The 20,404-nt window shown below is 38.0% G+C and overlaps 1 protein-coding gene across 1 annotated transcript in view; it reads left to right on the top strand.

Annotated features, from left to right (window-relative positions):
• The window catches only part of cacna1g (calcium channel, voltage-dependent, T type, alpha 1G subunit), a 130,097-nt gene that overhangs the window by 13,675 nt on the left and 96,018 nt on the right, over window positions 1–20,404 (top strand). Inside the window, exons 3-8 of the mRNA XM_081393280.1 lie at window positions 3,734–3,831; window positions 11,853–12,012; window positions 14,049–14,340; window positions 15,757–15,849; window positions 17,089–17,905; window positions 18,301–18,680. Coding sequence (XP_081249406.1) covers window positions 3,734–3,831; window positions 11,853–12,012; window positions 14,049–14,340; window positions 15,757–15,849; window positions 17,089–17,905; window positions 18,301–18,680 — 1,840 coding nt within the window. The remainder of the gene's footprint in view (window positions 1–3,733; window positions 3,832–11,852; window positions 12,013–14,048; window positions 14,341–15,756; window positions 15,850–17,088; window positions 17,906–18,300; window positions 18,681–20,404) is intronic.

Raw genomic sequence — 20,404 nt, 5'->3', positions numbered from 1 at the left:
GTTTGAATCTCTCTGTCTGTATCTGTTTGATAGGTGAGATAACTAGACAAGCCCCGTGGAATCAAAATAGAAATGTTGTAGCTTTTTGTCCATAACTGTTAGCTCTGAGGCAATCTATTTGCTAGTCATTTAAAAGTTTATGAAACTTAGCTAAACTGGAGACGAATGCATTTCTATGTACACTACTGTTGGTAATAGTGATGGGGACGAGACCGCCTATGCCGAGTCCGAGTCAAGACCGAGTCTTTGAAGGGTCGAGTCCGAGTCGAGACCGAGTCCGCTGGTTTTCAAATTCAGTCGAGTCCGAGTCAAGACCGAGTCTTTGAGGAAGCAAATCCGAGTCGAGACCGAGTCTTTAGGAGTCGAGACCAAGACCATAAAAACATGTCAGTTTTCATATTCATGATTTAATATCACCCCAGTTAATAATCAACAGTTAGGCCTACAGACTAAGCTAGATTGGGAATTGTTTAGAGGAGCAGTCTTAACGTCTTACTCTTAATATGGACTATGCTTTTACTATCATTAAAAAAATCCCTACCACATGCATCATCTTCTGCCTATTTTTCTAAACTGCTTCAACAGTGCTGCTCTGTCATCAACATGTTAAGCCCACCCTGACTTTTTTAAATCATAGTTAGGACATGCAGAGCAATTTGACCCTTCGCAGGGAGCTTGATTGACAGGTGATCTGACCAATCATACTTCGCCATCCGCCATTTTGTCCGACAAAGCAGTCAGGAGAGTTAGTAGATTAACATGGGAGGATTTGAACTTGAAACACGGAGTTTACTGACGCCTTTCCGTGGTTAAAACAACATTGCTTCTTATGTTTGTTCATGTTTATTTGAGGCTATAAATTAACTAGAAGGAAGAGATGATCGGTTCACGAGCAGCTTTAACTGATGCTCTACAGCGATCTGTCACCGCACATTAAAGCAACAAAACGGTATTTATTGTTTAAATTTCTTTTAAAAAATGACCAAATTTGAAAGGTGAGACTTTGTTTAATATGTTTAATATCAAAAGTAACCGAAAAGTAACCTGATCTGCCCTGTCTGTCAGCGTGTTGTCAGTCTCCTCTCTGCTCCGCAATGTATTTTTCACTGCGTGAGAACATGGTGTGGCGTGAGAACGGCGTAGCTTGTCGGACATGGCGACAGTAACTAAGGGGGCCGGGTCTTTGCGAACAGTCAATTAAAATTTTCTAGTGATGGGACGAGACCGCCTATGCCGAGTCCGAGTCAAGACCGAGTCTTTGAAGGGTCGAGTCCGAGTCAAGACCGAGTCTTTATAAGAACGAGTCCGAGTCGAGTCCGAGAAAGCAAAAATCGGTCTCGAGACCGGACTCGAGTACTACATCACTAGTTGGTAAGGTATTATATTATGTTAACCAAAGCTATATTTATTTGGCCAAATGTCAAAACGGTAATATTGTGAATATTACTACAACTTTACAACTGTTTCATATTTTAAAATGTAATTTAGTCATTTGATGGCAAAGCTGAGTTTTCAGCAGCCATTACTCAAGTCTTCAGTGCCACAATCATTCTAATATGTTGAAAAAAAACTTTTTTTAAGCACAGTTGAAACAGTTAATTGTGCTGCTTAATTTTTTTTGTCAAACAAACAAACAAAACTGTTGCTAACATTATGCTAAACTTTGTTAGTCTTTAATTGTCATACAGATGCACTGTTTAAATTCATTTGTAGATGGTCTAAAATGACATAACAGAAATAAGACAAAGAATCTGATTCACGTGGACAGACTGAGAAGGAAAGTGAGGACAGCGTATGTGTGCGTGTGTTGTTAGGGGTATCTTCCTTCTCTATCTTAATAGAGAGCTGATTGTTCGGAAGTGAACCTCCTCTGAAACTCGCCTCATTAACCTGCCAGGTGGTGGAAGACACCAAGCTCTGATTGAACTGAAGCCAGGACGGCTGCTTTGAAGACCACAAGGGACTTGGAGAGGATGGAAAGAGAGCGAGAAAAAGAGAAGCAAAAAGCATCTGAAATGCAGCATATTCTCGGTTGCAGCTGTTTTTTCCATAAACCAACCAATCTTGCATTGATCATACAGAACAATATAACGTATGAAATGGAGTACGTCCCAAAAGAGCTGGTATTTCTAATGCTGCAGGAATTTAAATGTCTTTCAGTCCTTTCAATAGTCTGTTGTGTAGCTGTTCAAACAAGACACAACAGCACGCTAGCTCTCCCGGGTGCAGCCGGAGATCGAATCGAGCGGATTTCTTATGGATGAGGAAGGCCACATTTGTTTTGGATCCGAGACCCTTGACTCGCTCATACTTTTCCTATTATAGTGACCTCGCAACTGCCATTGTATACGCAGCATGGAGCCGTTGTTGATTGTGCGACAATGTTGTCAAGAAACAGAGGGATTCTGGGAAGGTGTGTCATCCTTCACCACGACCGTGCCAAACACAAACAGATAACAGAAGAGAGGTCTAGGTGCTGACTGGACAAACGCCCAGGCCTGACACTTCACTTTTTGTTTGTGTTTGCGAGCAGCCATATTAGTGATTCATATGTGTGTATGAAAGAAGTAAGAGACTTGTTGATGATATCACATTTACACACGTCCACCTTGTTTAGACGCATCCTGCGTCCCTCTGGGACATTTTTGCTGAGTGTCCTCACGCATGTCCTGACTCTCTCCTTATTTACAGTCATTTTGTCCTTAGAGTCTCTCTCTCTCTATCCCTCTCATCCCTCTCTCTGAAATCTGTCCTTTCTCCCTATCCACTTTGTGTTTCCCCCTTCTCTTTTGATATTTTCGTGTTTTCTTCGTTCCCATTCCTTCAAATTTTAGTCTTAGTCACCAGTGTTATTATTTTTGCAGTCCAGTTGCCAGCTGGTTTCCATCAAGCCCAATCAGTGCCTTCAAAGCTGTTCTGCACATTTCAGGAGCAACAAAGTCAGAACACATTTCCTCACTGCCCTGCTTGGCTAATGGGGCTCGCACTGTTTGCACGTCACCGACTTCACTCGATCCATATTTGAGAGGATGGAGAAACACCCCAGATCACGCAGCTTTAATCTAAGCAAGTCACGTGACCACGAGGACCCTCATTAACATGCGCGTATGCTTATCAGTTACTTAACTTGATACGTATACTGTACTAATATAGTGTATTTTAAGTTGTTGTACGGCCAGAAACAGTTATTGGGTTTGCAATTACACGGTTGCAAGCTCACAGGCACATAGAGACACACACTTTGTTTATTTTCTACAAAAACATGCAATTCTTTTATGTGCCTCACTCCGAAGTTCACATGTGTGGAGCAGCTGTGCATGTGTTTGTTTGCGAAAGCTCTACATTAACCTTCCTTCCACCTCTCTTTGACCTAATTGAAAACGATTCAGTGTAATTGTTTGATGAATCCTGATAACTTTCGATTGATCTACAGTATGGCGTTGGCAGTTCGGCAGAAAACACGCCACTAATGTGTCTGGGCTGTCAGTGTTTATTTGGAAATATTGCTGCCCTTTTATGCTATTCTGCCATAGTAAGGGATACATATAGAGGATGTTCATCAGCTTGAAAATCAAATTGATTTTTCACTTTAGGTGGTATTAAAAATTCCAATAAAATTCAAAATGTGGATTAATTAACAGATCACCCTGGATAATGTGCCCTCATTATTGTGTGCATATATTCACATACTGTATTAAAAGTTTATACTCTTTTTGTTTGTGTGTGTTTACAGGATGCTGGAATACTCTCTCAACCTGCAGAATGTTAGTTTCTCTGCTGTCCGAACGGTCAGAGTATTACGACCTCTTCGAGCTATTAACCGAGTGCCCAGTGAGTACAATATCAGCAGCCATGTTCGAAATGCACTTGCACACTTTGTATTAAACCATACACTGTACAGGTGCTCTGTTATATAATAATATGTGTGCATTTATTAGTTTATATTGATTTACATCAATGATGAGTAAAAATGTAATGTTACATTGAAAATATTTACAAACGTGAAATAATCATTTAAAAAGTAAAGTTCACTTTACAATAAGGTTCCTTTGGTTAACAAATTTGTTAACATGAACTAACAGTGAAAAATACTTTAAAAAAGTTGTATTTGTTAATATTTATTTGACCTGACCTAACATGAACTTTGAGCAGTTGTGTTTTTATTAAATAACATTACTAAAGATTAATAAATGCTCTATCAAATGTATTGCTAATTGTTAATGTTAGTAAAGACATTAACTAACATTAACTTATGAAACCTTATTGGTCGAATCAGTGTGCAAAATCAATGTATGATTTTAATCTTAATTGAATGAATGTTCAATTAAGGTGCATTTGTATCACTTTCTGTTGTACAAAATGGGAACTTAACTCAGAACTTAATTCAATTTATTAATTCCCTACGTTCAATCAAACAGTGTATTAAATTCTGAATGTTCTATGTTGAATTGCATTATTCAAGCACTTTGGTCAATTAATGTAATTTAATCAACATTTGAAAGAGAAATGTAGCCTGGGCGCAGTCATATACCAGAGGAGTTCATGCCATTTTAGGGACTTTAGATTTATAGATAATTTTCCTCTTCATTGCTTTTTACGGCTTCTCTCTTTCCACACACACACTCACACAGAAATAATAATAGAGACTGGCTCACACACATTCACTCTCTTTCTAAGGCAGGGTGATGATATTTCATTGGCCACATCATTATATACCGGATGTTTTAATCACCCTCTGTGCCAAGGAGATGCCCGCGGTTCCCCCGCGGCTCTTATTTCACAAGCAACCATGTCTGGCCGATCCTGCTTGATGTCCCTATTTGTGGAGGGTAGTAAAATGTATATTGAACAATGGTAGTATTTAGCTGGAATGTTTTGACTAGCCCTGACAAGGTTTTGGTGAGGGTAATTTGTGTGGGGTCCCGTTCAGTTCTCACCCCTCTGGATATGGTTCAGTTATGTCTATCAGTCCGACAGACAAACAGCACCCATATATAATCACTGGAGATGGCCATGTTTCCCATAGTAGGCTCGGGGGGTCAGAAATGGCATCCAGCTGCATGCCTTCTAGTTCGTTTAGGAAACAAAAGTGCATCCATTCATATCATCATTATTGCCTAATTAATACCTGTGCCAATCAGAGACAGGGGGTGAAGTGGTAGCAGACAGCCTAATTCATTCGAGATAATTGAATGAACCTAATTCAAGAGCCACCCAGATTATATAAAGGCCTAATGTTTGCATTAATTTAGTAATTATTTTATCTCTAGCTCGCCTGCTGCGGACCTTCACTGGGAGAATGAATTTATTATTTTATTTTTTACAGCACTAATCAAAACAAAAGAGGGAACAAAAGCATAATAGGAGAATCCTCAAATCATCAATCATTAGACTGTCAAGCTGAAAGCTGTAGCTGCATGTCATAAATATTTTGAAATTCTTTTGACAGAAAAAGTATTAGAATAAATGGCCAAGTATTGGTGGGCATTCCCACTCTACATGGCAATTTTATACAAATAGGGTCTGGAAGTCTTTTATTTATTTATTTATTTATTTATTTATTTATTTATTTATTTATTTATCTTTTTTTTTTTTTTTTTTTATTGACATTCATTTATTTTTATTTTTATAGTGACTAGTTTTAAGAAGTATGGTATGGAAGCTTGTTTCCGCCACTGAATAATAAATAAATAATAATAATTGCGACTTTTTATCTCACAATTGCGAGTTTACATCTCGCAATTCTGACTTTATTTCTCAGAATTGCAAGATATAAAGTCATAATTGCGTGAAATAAAGTCGCAATTGTGTGTTATAAAGTCAGAATTGCGAGACATAAAGTCAGAATTGTGTGTTATAAAGTCAGAATTCTGACTTTTTTCTCGCAATTGCGACTTTATATCACGCAATTCTGACTTTATAACACATAATTGCGAGTTTATATCTCGCAATTCTGACATCTTTTCTCAGAATTGTGAGATATAAACTCACAATTATGAGATATGAAGTCCAATTCTAAGGGGGAAAAAATACGGATTTTTTATTTATTTTTTTACCTCAGAATAGTTTATATCTCACAATTCTGACTTTATAACACGCAACTGTGACTTTATATCATGCAATTCTGACTTTATATCTCCCAATTGCGACTTTATTTCTCAGAATTGCGACTTTATATCTCGCAATTGCGACTTTATTTTATTTTCTGAGAAAAAAAGTCACAATTCTGATTTGATATATCGCAATTGTGAGAAAAAAAGTCAGAATTGTGAGATAAAAAGTCGCAATTATTATTATTTATTTGTTATTCAGTGGCGGAAACAAGCTTCCATAGTATGGGGATGAGTGAGGCAGTGCAAAAAATTAATCAGGCAGTGCAATGGACTATAATTTATGTAAGTGTAGTCTGCTTTTTCTGTAATATATATTTTTTATGTATTTATGTGCTTTTAGGAAATATTGTAAATAGTTTAAAATAATAATAACATATTTAGATTAAAGGGATAGTTCACTTTGAAAATAAATTTTGGTATGTTTTAGCTTACCTCAAGGGCATCCAAGATGTAGGTGTCTTTTTTTCCGCAGTAGTTTCAGTTTGGATATTTTTAGGTCAAACCATTCTTGTCTGTCAGTCATTTCATGCAGGTCTACGGTCACTGTCTCAAAGAGCATGCACAAAGTCCAAATTAAAACAATTCCCCATCGTCCAAATTAAATAATTCCCCATCGTAAGTACACATTGATGGCCTAAGACACGAAACGAGCGGTTTGTGTGAGAAAACGAACAGTATTTATATCGTTTTTACCTCTTGAAAACAGCACACGTCCAAATGATCTGACGGCGCGGGCGGGTATAGATATATACATAGATGTCGCCTTGGCTACGGTTTCGTTCCAATGAACTGCAGTAGCCAAGGCGACATCTATGTATATATCTATACCCGCTCGCGCCGTCAGATCATTTGGACGTGTGCTGTTTTCAAGAGGTAAAAACGATATAAATACTGTTCGTTTTCTCACACAAACCGCTCGTTTCGTGTCTTAGGCCATCAATGTGTACTTATGATGGGGAATTGTTTCATTTGGACGACGGGGAATTGTTTTAATTTGGACTTTGTGCATGCTCTTTGAGACAGTGACCGTAGACCTGCATGAAATGACTGACAGACAAGAATGGTTTGACCTAAAAATATCCAAATTGAAACTACTGCGGAAACAAAGACACCTACATCTTGGATGCCCTTGAGGTAAGCTAAAACATATCAAAAATTAATTTCAAAGTGAACTATCCCTTTAAGGTGTCCTTAATTGTTACAGTGTAATTAAACATTTAAGTACTGATTAATATTCATTAACTACATGTACTTACTATAGGTTTAGATTAGGGTTTGGTTTAGGGTTAGTTGCATGTAATTATGCAAAATGTATTGTTATTACTATAGTAACTACATGTAACGTGTAACAAGGAGACTAAAATCAAGTTTTATCCATTTTCTTTTCTTACAGTAACTTCGGTAACCGAGTCGAATGGTTGAGCTTGTAATTTGCAAACTTGTGTCACTTCTACTGTTTCACATCACCTTTTTCTATGTCCTCTATACCTCAGTGCCCTCTGTCTTTCTGTTCTCTTTGAGAAGCTGTCTTAATCAACATCATATTCTGTTGTTCTGCACACCCATGGTTTGATTGATGAAGGGACAGGCCAAAACTGTCAGTAGATGACAAACATGTTCCCTCACAAATCAAAATACTCAACAGTGCTGTGATGTACAGCTGCTTCACTCCGCCTTGTGTTTGGTGTGCAGGTGTGAAAAGCGATCTCTTAAAAGGTCTGTAATATGTAGACCACTATATGCCCTTTTACTCCCCCTAGAAGGTGGATTAGTCTGTCAGAAAGTCTAGAGCTTTTTACACTTCATCTTGCGGATTAGAATTCACCATGATTCCGCCGTTGAGGGCGGTTGGAGGTTAATTGGAAACCCGCCTCGCTGCCCACTTGTGTATTCTATTATTATTTTGGGCGAGGAACAGCATCATGTCAAGTGTCCGCCAGTGGTGATGGTGCGGTCATCTTTTTCAGAAGGCCAGCAGTAATTGGAGTGGTGGACATGTAGACTGGTAAAAGACATGAGGGCACTATTGGAGGGAAAGAGATGCAGACACAGAAACAGGAACTGATAACTCTGCCCATCACATGAGTGACTATTTTTATGAATTATGGAGATGAGAGGTGAGGCAGTGCAACAAAGAGTGAATCACACAGTGAATTAGACTGTATAATTTGTGTAATCTTGTGCGATTTATAAGAGAAATGTGGACCAGGTGGATGGCTTGACCTTTCACTATTCTGATGGATTAAACAACAAAACAAAACAAAATCTTTTTAACGATGTATAAAATGCATGGTTGCCCTTCAAGTATACCATTTGGGATACATTTCAAAAGAATGATATGGATCTTTGGAAAGGAAATTGTTTGTGGCCTCCCTGGAATTATAAAAATATAATAAAATTATGAAATATGTAATATAGGCCTAGTGATAAATATACACAGGTTGGGTCAAAAGTTTGGATTATTTTTGAATTTGTTTCACCAAGGCTGCATTTATTTGATTTAAAAATATGAAAAAATATAACAATAAAAACCTCTATTTTAATACATTTTCAAATGTAATTTATTCTTGTGAATGCAAAGCTGAATTTTCAGCATCATTACTCCAGTCTTCAGTGTCACATGATCTTTAATCATGTGACAAATCATTCTTAATCATTAAATCATTCTAATATGATGATTTGCTGCTCAGTTATTAATAATGGTTGACATATATATATATATATATATATATATATATATGTATGTATATATATATGTGTGTGTGTGTGTATATGCATATATATGTATGTATATATATATACGATATATATATATATATTTTTTATTATTATTTATATATATATATTTATATATTTATTTATTTATTTATTTATTTTATTTTTTTGCTTAATATTTTTGTGAAATCATGATACATTGTTTTGTCAGGATACTTTGATGAATAGAAAGTTCAATAGAACAGCATTGTATTTCAAAATTGCTAAGAAGAAAGTCTTGAGCACCAAATCAAATGCATATTAGAATGATATATCTATGAGATATATTATACTATATATAATTATATTGTGTGTGTGTGTGTGTGTGTGTGTGTGTGTGTGTGTGTATGTGTTATGGCCACGCAGATGAAGTATGGATTTTATTTATAGTGCAAAGGCGCATCAGTAACCCATGGAATGGATGGAAAGAAGACTGGCCGTTTTTAGAGATAAATCAATATGTGATAACATTACCGTTAGATATCTATTTAGCATCAGGCTATTCATTTTACCAGCATATCCTCAATGAGCTCTGTGTGATGCAGAAATGAAATCAGTGGTTTGAGTGTTGTCCTTTTACAACCTTATTGAATTAATATTGAGAAGATTAAGCTTCTCATCTCTTTAGTGGAGTCTTCTGCCAAGTATCAACACCCTTGTGTTAAAACGTATCAGCTGAACAACAGTGGAATAGACCCCTGTGTTTATGTGGTGTTCATGTCCCCTCAAGCAATTTTAATTAAACGTACAGAGAAGCTGCTCTTTTATTATCTGTAAAAGCTTATGAGAAATAAATAGATAGCATGGTTATGATCTCTTTTTTCGCTGTGCTTTGTTATTGAGCTTGTTTGGTGCATGTGGATGACTCCAAAGGGCAGAGGGATCCCAGGAGTCTTCTTCATAACACAGGGACCCGACCACATTGTGTGGCCCTGGAGACTTTCTCTTTTAACATAATAGAATGGCTATGGCAGGATATTTACAGTCTCCCCTTGGGGAATACTCTCTCTCTCTCTCTCTCTCTCTCTCTCTCTCTCTCTCTCTCTCTCTCTCTCTCTCTCTCTCTCTCTCTCTCTCTCTCTCTCTCCTAAATAATCTTTTCAGGAGGAGTTTATAAATGAGTTAAGCCACCTGCGTAGAGCGAGACCTTTGCATTAGTGAATTGCTATAGACTGACATAGCTGAGTCAGATAAGGAAACGGGTAAACAAGGAGTCTTTTTTGGGAATATTAACTAGGGTTCATTTATGTCAATATGGGTGTCAGTGCAGTAATAAGGAAAATAAGGATTGGCATCTGTGGAATAGTCATATAAAGGGGAAGTATGTAATTGTGTATGTCCTCCCATTTTCATAGATACAAAAGTAACAGTAAAATAATAAATTAAATTCATTTTCCAATGTGATTTGTCTATGATTTACATGAAATTATTTTTACATTAAGCTTTTGAATTGTGCTTTTTATTGTAAAACTTTACATTTTCATTCATTTATAAATGCTTATAACATGAATTAAACACATATAACCAAAATGTATGGATTTACTTTTTAAGACCTTGATAATATATTTCATCATGGTACTTCTTATCCTCTATAATGGTTTTCAAAACATTTTGTTGACAAAGCTGTATGTTTGAGAGGTCTATAATATCTCTTTACCTGTTAGAATCTCTTTACACATAGCTCAGTGCCATGTGACTGTTGAATCTGACGTTGCAAATTTTGCGTAGTGTAATATGTTTTGGAAAGTGACACAATTCAATGAATTGCATACATAATTTGGAAAATCATAAAATGAGTTCACAAGTGACATTAACGAAGAACGTAGACTAAAGTTAGCTCAATCTCATGCTCAGACAGTCCATTATCGTATTGTGAGGAAACTCACATGGCACGGCTGTTCCATTTGTCAGTCTTCTTAAGGGACCCAGATTCAGGAAGGTGATTTTCTCCAGGAAATACACTTCCCTGTGGGGAATTACCTCTCAGTTTGTAAGGGACACCGATCTGTGCCGCTGTCACTGATTCAATGCTTGTTAAGCCCTGACTTGGCAAGCTTAGCTAAATTGCTGTGCTAGGGTGAACTCCACAGTCATTTGGAGTCACTAATGACCGAAGTTAGGAAGTGATTTTCTGTGCAGAAATCTCAGAGCAGTGGATTATCCACGAGAAACGCATCGTAATTGGAAGAAACACTCCGCATTTCAGAGACCTCGGTTGTTGTTCTGAACTCACCACTTCCTAATTACAAGTTAATAGATACACGCTGATAAACACTTGCAAAACGGCTCTGCGTTTCCTAACTTCCCCGACACAAAAATATTTTGAGGCCGTTTTTCTATCGGGGCATCTCATTAATGAAGAGTGAATTTAAGGGGCTAAAACCCATCTCGAAGAGGACGGTTTTGAGAAAATGCAGAATCTGCACAATACTGAGCTCTGTAAACCCACACAGCACAGAGCCATTTTATGTGATGACACGGATCTTCTATTGTCATTCATTCCTGTTAATGCCTCACTGCTTATCGCCACTCACTCTTCCTCCAAATGTTGAAATAGCAGCCGGCCACAGTTATCACCCACAGACTGCAGGCTGCCGGGGAGCACCGGCTGGATTACCCTGCTCCACCAATTACCTGCCAAACTCGGAACAGGAAATCATTTCCATCATTTATGCTTCAGTCAGCTGGCATTGTGGTTTGACACAGGGCAGATATATGGGAGAAGCCAGGACAACAGTGTCTGAAAAACTGGATATCAGCAGAGATTTTTACTGGCACGTATAAACAATCGTACTGTAGGTCTACAATGAGCCTCCGTAACCGTGAAATGGAGCAACAGTTTGTTCAGTGCATTATAGCACTATAGTTTCATATGTTTAATGGGAGCAATATGCTTGTGGCAGGATATTTTTATTATAATAATGCTTGTTTGTGTGTGTGTGAGGGATGAAATAATACTACAGTTGCTCTTTCATTGTGTTGCAGGTATGAGAATCCTGGTGACGCTTCTGCTGGACACTCTCCCCATGTTGGGCAATGTGCTGCTGCTTTGCTTCTTTGTTTTCTTCATCTTTGGGATTGTGGGAGTCCAGTTGTGGGCCGGGCTCCTCCGCAACCGCTGCTTCCTCCCTGAAAACTTCTCCCTGTGAGTGTTATGGCATGGGCTTTAGTATCAAGGTCATGATAATAATTTACAAGTGACCTCAGGAGTCATGATATGATGAGGGTTATAATGTGAAAGCACATTATTGTAATGATGAAAGGCCAAATGTCAACACCAGATCTATTCAAATGGGCCTACAGATTGAAAACAATAACGAGCAATACATAAATGAACAAAAACAAACCTGTCTATCTGTACAAATCTGTATATCTATCTGTCTAGATAGCAATTTGAATCTGTTTTACTTTTTATTTTATGTATTGCTATTTTTTTACTTTAGTATTAGTGTGTTGTCCATTTTATGTTACACAACTTACCCTTACTCTTTTGGGCACAAATAAAGTTAGATTTTGCACGAAATGAAATGTCCACAAATGTCAAAAAGGGTCACACAGGGCCCATTGGAAGTGATTTCCTTCCAGAAATGCATAACCATAACCATAGCTGACACTATCTTATATTTAATGAATCATAAAAAATGAACTACTTTCGTCATTACTACTTCCATAAATTCTCAACCATGAATCAATTCGTTTTGTTTACTGTCTAGCTTTGTAAACCCCACAGCTATCATTGCACTAAGAGCATGAATTAGACCCCATGGATTCACGGCCTGGCATTGCATTTTTAAGGAATCGGCTGCCTCACAGAGATTGGCTTGAAGCTGTGATTATGTAACATTAAGACGGTCTTAAACTGCTGTTAAATTGCTCTTAAGAAATAAATATTTCAAGGGGCAGGGTTCTTTTGGAAGGCTAGGATTTGTCCCAATGTGTAATTGAAGGTACTTGTGCAGCTAATTCGCCTTGGCACTTTCTCTCTGAGGTGAATTTGTGTTGACAGACGGCCCAATTATCCAGTGTCAGAGCCAAACGCCATTAAAGCTAGGCCTTGCTCAATCGCTTTTCTTCTGGAGATAGTTACCGTTGATCTCGCTGCAGCCTGACTGCTGCTTAAATGGGTGTTTTCCCAACCCTAGGAGAAACTGAGGCTGAGCACTGAAGTCTTCAATGGCTTAGTTATTGCTCAGTGCACCTTTGATTTATTTGCATGAAATGTCTGAACTGTGTGTCTATGCATTGCATACTTTTGTGGGACACAAATATCCTGGCCAGTTGCTGCACTTAAATGACTAGAGCTGTCAAGCTGGGAAATGACAAAAAAATGATAAAAAGAATCATAAAAGTGGTATACTGTATATGACTGAAACACTACATTCCAAGTTTTCTGAAGCATAGTACGATTTGTGTGAGGCACATACCAAAATGTTTTGTTTTTCATGAACTAATCATTCGGTAACACTTTAGTTTAGGGTCCAATTCTCACTATTAACTATTTGCTTATCAGTATGCATATCACTAGGATATTGGCTGTTTATTAGTACTTATAAAGCATATATTAATGCCTAATTTTGCATGACCATGTTTTACATCCCTTAATCCTACCCAATACCTAAACTTAACAACTACCTTACTAACTGTTAATAAGCAGTAATTAGGAGTTTATTGAGTTGAAAGTCATAGTTAATAGTACTAGTTAATAGTGAGAATTGGACCCTAATCTAGAGTGAGGCCAATCATTCTTCTGACATGGATATTCTCAATTACCTGGTTGATCCAGTTTACGTAACCGGTCTGAATGATTCATTCACAAGTTAATTTCACTGACTCATTGATCCAACCTAAAGATTTTAGTATGTTCATCACATTAAGGTAATGTAAAACACTGTAAATATAGTGGAAGGGTGGTACGGACCACGTTTATGATACTTTTGTACTTTTGAGTTCTGTGTGCCATTTTTGAAGCTTGAAAGCCTCACTGCCCTTTCATCGTAATAAATAAATTTTTCAAAATGTGTCTTTTGTTTTCTCTAAAAAAAAGAAGGTTATATGAGTTTGGAATGTCATGAAAGTAATTACATTTTAAATTTTTGCATGAACTATCACTTCAAGAAATAATTATAGATTAAAACAATCTCTGCTGATAAAACGTGACTCGTGTTGTTATCTTTTGTACAGGCCTACCAGTCTAGACTTGCACAAGTACTACCACACAGAAAACGATGATGAAAACCCATTTATCTGTTCTCAACCCCGGGAGAATGGCATGCGCCTGTGCACCTCCATCCCCACGCTCCATGAGGAGGGTCGACAGTGCCAGCTGGACATGGCAGCTTACAATAGCACAGACAACACCACCTGCGTCAACTGGAACAAGTATTACACCAACTGTTCTGCTGGAGAGGTCAATCCCTTCAAGGGGGCCATAAACTTTGACAACATTGGTTATGCCTGGATTGCCATCTTTCAGGTCTGTCATATGTCTTCTTTTATTGATGATGCTATGAAGACTTATACAAAGACCTATAAAACACTTACAAATGCCTTAATATGACAGTTTAGTCAGGTTGCACAATATATTGTTACCATATTGGTTGTAATCCGGTATTAGAGATTCGATACTGAAAATTTAATTGTGCTCATTTCTCCACTTATATTGCCACTGACATCATCTAATGCTCAAATTAGTCTCTAAAACACATATAATTTAATAACACTGTTAAAATATAATCTTTAGCAAAAGTGAATGCCCATTTTTTCATACTGCACTGTACATTATAATGCTGTGATTCCTAATCACTTGTAGCATTTAAAACTATTCCATTGATTTATTTACTGATTTATTTTAAGATGAAAATTATTATTAGGCTCATTGGCCAATATCGTGCTTTCCTACAATTTACAGTTTAATGTAAAGATATGGCTTCATACAGCCACCAAAATCTGAGGCACTTTGATCCAACAGGGACATATGTTATTCACTGATTAATCCAAACTGAGACTAAATTTACTATCTTGAACCAAAATGTGCTTACCTCAGTTTCCCTGACCGTTCAGTGATATTTTAAACGCCTTTAAATATTAAAGCTTATTTGCCCTGGGATTTTAGATTAGCTCTTTTAGAGTCTGGCTTGAAGACAATTGCAGGGATCAGCGGTTTGTATTAATTTTTTGTGCATTTTTTCTATCACAAAACGTTGATAAGGTTTTAATTATTCTACATCTGACAGTATGAGCCCACTGATTCTAATCTCAAATTGAATTAAACGTTCACTTCTCATGTTTACAATGCATCAAAATAGAAATCTATTAAATATTTAGAAGACTGTCATGTACTGAACTGTGGAATGGCCCGATGACTTAATGTTCCTTTTGCAAGCGGCCAATTCTGTGGCTAGGCGCTTAATTTTTAGTATCTAAAAATGAATTAGCTGTCTGACTACCCTTCATCCTGCTAGCACACCCAATTGCCCTGTAAATAGCAAGCAAAGTGCCTTTCCTTTCCGGTTTTGCCTTTCCCTGTTTCTCCCTAATCTGTGACAGATTAATCAAAGGGAATGAAGAGTGCATGCTGGGTAAGGTGTCCCCCCTGAGCAAAATATATCTGTATTGTCGACCTAATCATGCATGCTACAGAAAGTACAGAGTACAGAAACGAAAACTGATCATGGGAGCAAATAATCAGAGATTATTTATGCTTTTAGTTTGCATGTCACTGTATTGAACCGAGGCACCTACCAATGCTTTTTTCACACTTGAGGTTGATAATCGGTATCTAGAGTTCGAGTAAAAATAGTTTTATATAAAAATAATGTATTTTATAAACTGCCTCTCATGTGTATAAACTGCATAAGCTGCACTGAATCACTTCTGTTCTTTCCTGTAGGTTATTACTCTGGAGGGCTGGGTGGACATCATGTACTTTGTTATGGATTCACACTCCTTCTACAACTTCATCTACTTCATCCTCCTGATAATAGTGAGTGACTTTGGGCTGAGCTGGGCAGACCAGGACACATTTATGAGAGTGATACCTGACCAGGCAGACTACCCTATACTGTCTCTGGTGTAACTGTGTGCGTCAGACAAACTTAGACAGCTCACTAGACAAAGACAAGAGAAAGTAGGTGCAGTTGTATATGTCTATGACATGTAGTGAATCATGTTTTGTTTAAGCCTAGCTAATGGATTGTGATAGCCTGGAAATCCAGACCTTAATCTGAAAGATTAATGGTCTGGCATCGACTAATGAAAATCGGCCAGCTCGAGGGGCGGCACCAAGCATGCATTTGAAAATCTCACTGCACGCAATTGGATAACACTACGACCAATCACAACAAGCCCCATACGCTTAGCTACCAGCAGAGCTAACTGGTAGATTAGACTCTTGCCGTATCCGGACGGCAAAACAGCAAAAACGCCCTTCTTGCAAAGGAACGATTCGAGAGCCATCTTCTGTTCCTCTTTTTGATAAAAAGCCAAGTCTAACTTGTTCATTGTAGCGGCCTTAGCCGTTTCAAACAACTGGTGTTCATCCATAGTCATCTTGCAATGTTTACTAATGACTTCGACGTCACAGCTCTGTCGTCATCTGTTCAGCTCGCCTTTGGCCCGCCTATATCAGATAACCCAATGTGATTGGTGTCGAGTAATGATGCTCATTAAATATGCCCTTGTATCCGAGCTGCACCAGAGTAAACTCGCTGAGCAAATTCAACTTGTGCTCTAGTGAGATCTCTGGATTTCCAGGGTAGGATTGTGATAGTAATGGAGACAAAACTGTTTAAATATGTACATGATAGGCATTTAGGGGTATTTAAAAGGAAAATTCACCAAAAAATGAAATTTCTGCCATCGTTTACTCACCCTCATGTCTATCCAAACATGTACGAATTCCTTCTACAGAACACAAAAGAAAAGATTTTGAAGAATGTTGGTAAGCAAAACTTGTCTGACTACCATTGTATGGACAAAAAACACTGAAACATTTCTCAAAATGTTTTTTCTTGTGTTACACAGAAGAAAGTAAGTCTTTGGCGTTGTTCTGAACTTCCAATCTGTTAATTTCAAATCCTGTTAGCACAGAAAATAACCGTTGATTTTATACTTGCTATTTTTGTCATGCCATCCTTTCTCGTTGTTACAGTAACAATGTTGTTAATGAGCAGTAAAGCTCTCTCCGTTCATGGTCTACTCCACTCCCTCCACTGTTTTTCAGGTGGGCTCGTTCTTCATGATCAACCTTTGTCTAGTTGTCATAGCGACGCAGTTCTCTGAGACCAAGCAACGGGAGAGTCAGCTTATGAAGGAGCAGAGAGTGCGCTTCAGGTCCAACGCCAGCACGCTGAATAGCTTCTCTGAGCCAGGAAGCTGCTATGATGAGTTGCTCAAGTACCTGGTCCACATTATCCGCAAAGGCATCCGACAAATCTGCCACCTCATTCGGGTCGTCGGTCGCAGGGCAGGGCTGCGGATATGCGCTTCTCCACCGCTGGAACCGCCCCCTACAAAAAGACGTCGGCAGAAGCAGCGCCAGGGATCCGTCCGACACGTCATGCACCATCATCACCATCACCTCCACCATCACTACCATCTGGGCAATGGAAGTGTCCGAACCGATGTGGGCAGAGAGGTGGACAACGGTTCCCAGAGTGGCAATGTCAACAGCTCTGGGCGTCTTATGCTACCGGTCATTATCCCTCAGCAGGAGCCCTTTTGTGGGTCTCTGGTCCCAAGCTGTGCAGAATCTATGCATAGTGTTTATCAGGTTGCGGGCCACCTTGAACCGCTGCGCTTCGGCCCCTCACCTTCTCCCACGGTGCTCCAGTCATATAAGAGGAACTCAGTGCCATTTGCAGCTCCAGTACATAAGAACTACCCCACGTTACAGTCATCTCTGGCCTTAGAGCAGCTCAGACAGAGAATCCTGGAGCCAGGAGGAAGCAGTTGTACTGCTAATGTCCTTACCAACCTAAACATACCCCCAATTCCTATCAACACCTCACAGTGCCTGGTGGAGACACAAGGTCCTCCTGGTAAATGGATTTTAAATGGAATTACTTGAGCTGAATGTGCGACACACATGAGTTTAGAGTAAGACTGGGCAGTATGAACAAAAAGCACTGTATGAGTAACTTCATAGTTTATTCATCTTATAATCATGGTAATAGTATATAAATATAGTTACATTTGCTGGAAATTCAACCCTGAGATGTCTATTCGATAATCTAGTTAGAAACTTGAAATGAAAGTATAACATTTTTCTCATTAAAACAAATATATATTAAAAGATTATTCAAAGCAAATCAATAAGTTTGGCATCAGTCTCTCAACCTTTCATCCTTTGATGTGATGTACATAGAAAATCTGTCTCTGTTATGCATTGACAGAAATCTGTTTTCCTGATGTATTTCTGTCTTATACATTTCAGGCAAGATCATCTGCAAGGATGCTCTCATGAATAGCAGTGGCCCAAACTTAGAAACCACTCTGACCTTTGACCCTGAGACGTGTCCGTATTGTGCCAAATCAATGGGAAACGACTCCGAGGGAATGGATGGAAATGAGACGGCAGACTCTGACAGTGAGGGCGTGTATGAGTTCACACAGGATGCCCATTATCGGGACAGCAGAGATCCCAACAAAAAGAAGAAGTTTGCATTAGGAGCTCGAGCAGCAAAGGTGGTCCATTTCTGGAGGCTGGTGTGCGACACTTTCCGTAAGATCGTGGACAGCAAGTATTTCGGACGAGGAATAATGATCGCCATTCTCATTAACACACTAAGCATGGGCATCGAGTTTCATGACCAGGTTAGTGCATGTCTCTATGCTGTTCTCACTGATTTGATATCTGGAAACCCTCAAGATAAAATTATGTTTTTGCCTCTATTTTAATTCCAAGTAATTGCATCTTTATATATCACTACATGGCTTCATACCTCAAAATTATTGGTACTTTATCTCACAATTGTCATAATTTCTCGTAACTATTTTCATATCTCACAATTGTGTATTTAAATGTCATTTTGCTTGTAAATCTAATAAATCGGACTTTATACACTACTGTTCAAAAGTTTGGGGTCAGTACGATTTTTGTTTTGAATAATATTTTTATTCAGCAAGGATGCATTAAATAAAGACATTTGTAATGCTACAAAATATTTCTATTTTAAATAAATGCTGTTCTATAGAACTTTCCATTCATCAAAGAATCATGAAAAAAAATTATCTTGGTTTTCTAAAAAATATTAAGCAGCACAACTGTTTTTAACATCGATAATAATAAGTAATAATGATCATCAAATCAGCATATTAAAATGATTTTTGAAGGATCATGTGATACTAAAGACGGGAGTAATGGCTGCGGAAAATTCAGCTTTATTGAAATACATTTTAAAATATATTAACGTAGGAAACGGTTATTTTAAATTGTAATATTATTTCACAATATTCATGTTTTTACTGTATTTTTGATCAAATAAATACAGCCTTGTTGAGCATAAGAGACTTCTTTCAAAAACTTTATTACCGACCCCCAACTTTTGAACATAGTGTATGTCATATTTATATTTTTTCAACACTTAATATACCACTCTGCCCCAACTGCCCTTTCCTGCAGTATTACGGAATGCAAGACTTTCTGTAATCAGCATGTTTTTGTTGTTTAGCATTGTAGGGGTAATTCACCATACTAGAGAATGAGCATGAGTCTGAGGGCTGCACTGAAGAAAAAGGGCAACTGGCACACATCTGAAATTCATTGTACTGTGTTTACACAGTGTGCTTGCATGCCTCAGTCTTCTAGATCCTTTGGAGAGCACACACCACGGTTCATGCCCCCCCTCGCTCGTGATTGAAGTCATAACTCAGGGCTTTGACATGAACAACTAGGAAAATTATCAGTATTTTATGAGACATTGCAACTTTGAAGGATGATAAAGTGATATAGAGTTTTGCATTTTTCACAGAAAATGGTTGATTCTCAGACAAGAAAACAACAGTTACCATCACTGACTCATGTTTAGAATGATTTATTCTGGTAATTTGAGAGTTATTCAAAAAAATATGACATAAATGGGAGCGTCTGCTGGCATCCAGGAGCGAATATGCAGGCAATGTAAGAATTTTTGGTTCTCTACCTTGTGAACTCAAGTGACCACCCTACCAAACGTGAATGTGTTTTATTAGATATAGAGTCATCACATGAATTCACTGGATGAAATTTTGGGGGCACCAAGCGGGAGCAACGTTTCTCATTTGTCCCCCCTGACTTTGACCCTGGATGGAGGTAAACTACTATTCAAAAGTTTTGAGTCAGAGAGACTGCATTTATTTGACCACAAATACAGTAAAAACAGTCATATTTTCAGCAGCCATTACCCCAGTCTTCAGTGTCACTTGATCCTTCAGAAATCATTTTAATATGCTGATTTGGTGCTCAATAAACATTTCTTATTGTTATCAATATTGAAAATAGCTGCGCTGTTTAATATTTTTTTGTGAGGATTATTTTTGTGAGGATTCTTAGACGAATA

This window comes from Scardinius erythrophthalmus, assembly GCF_964197995.2.
Source record: "Scardinius erythrophthalmus genome assembly, chromosome: 18".
NCBI classification, from domain to species: Eukaryota; Metazoa; Chordata; class Actinopteri; order Cypriniformes; family Leuciscidae; genus Scardinius; species Scardinius erythrophthalmus.
This window is presented reverse-complemented; position numbering and strand designations above follow the sequence as displayed.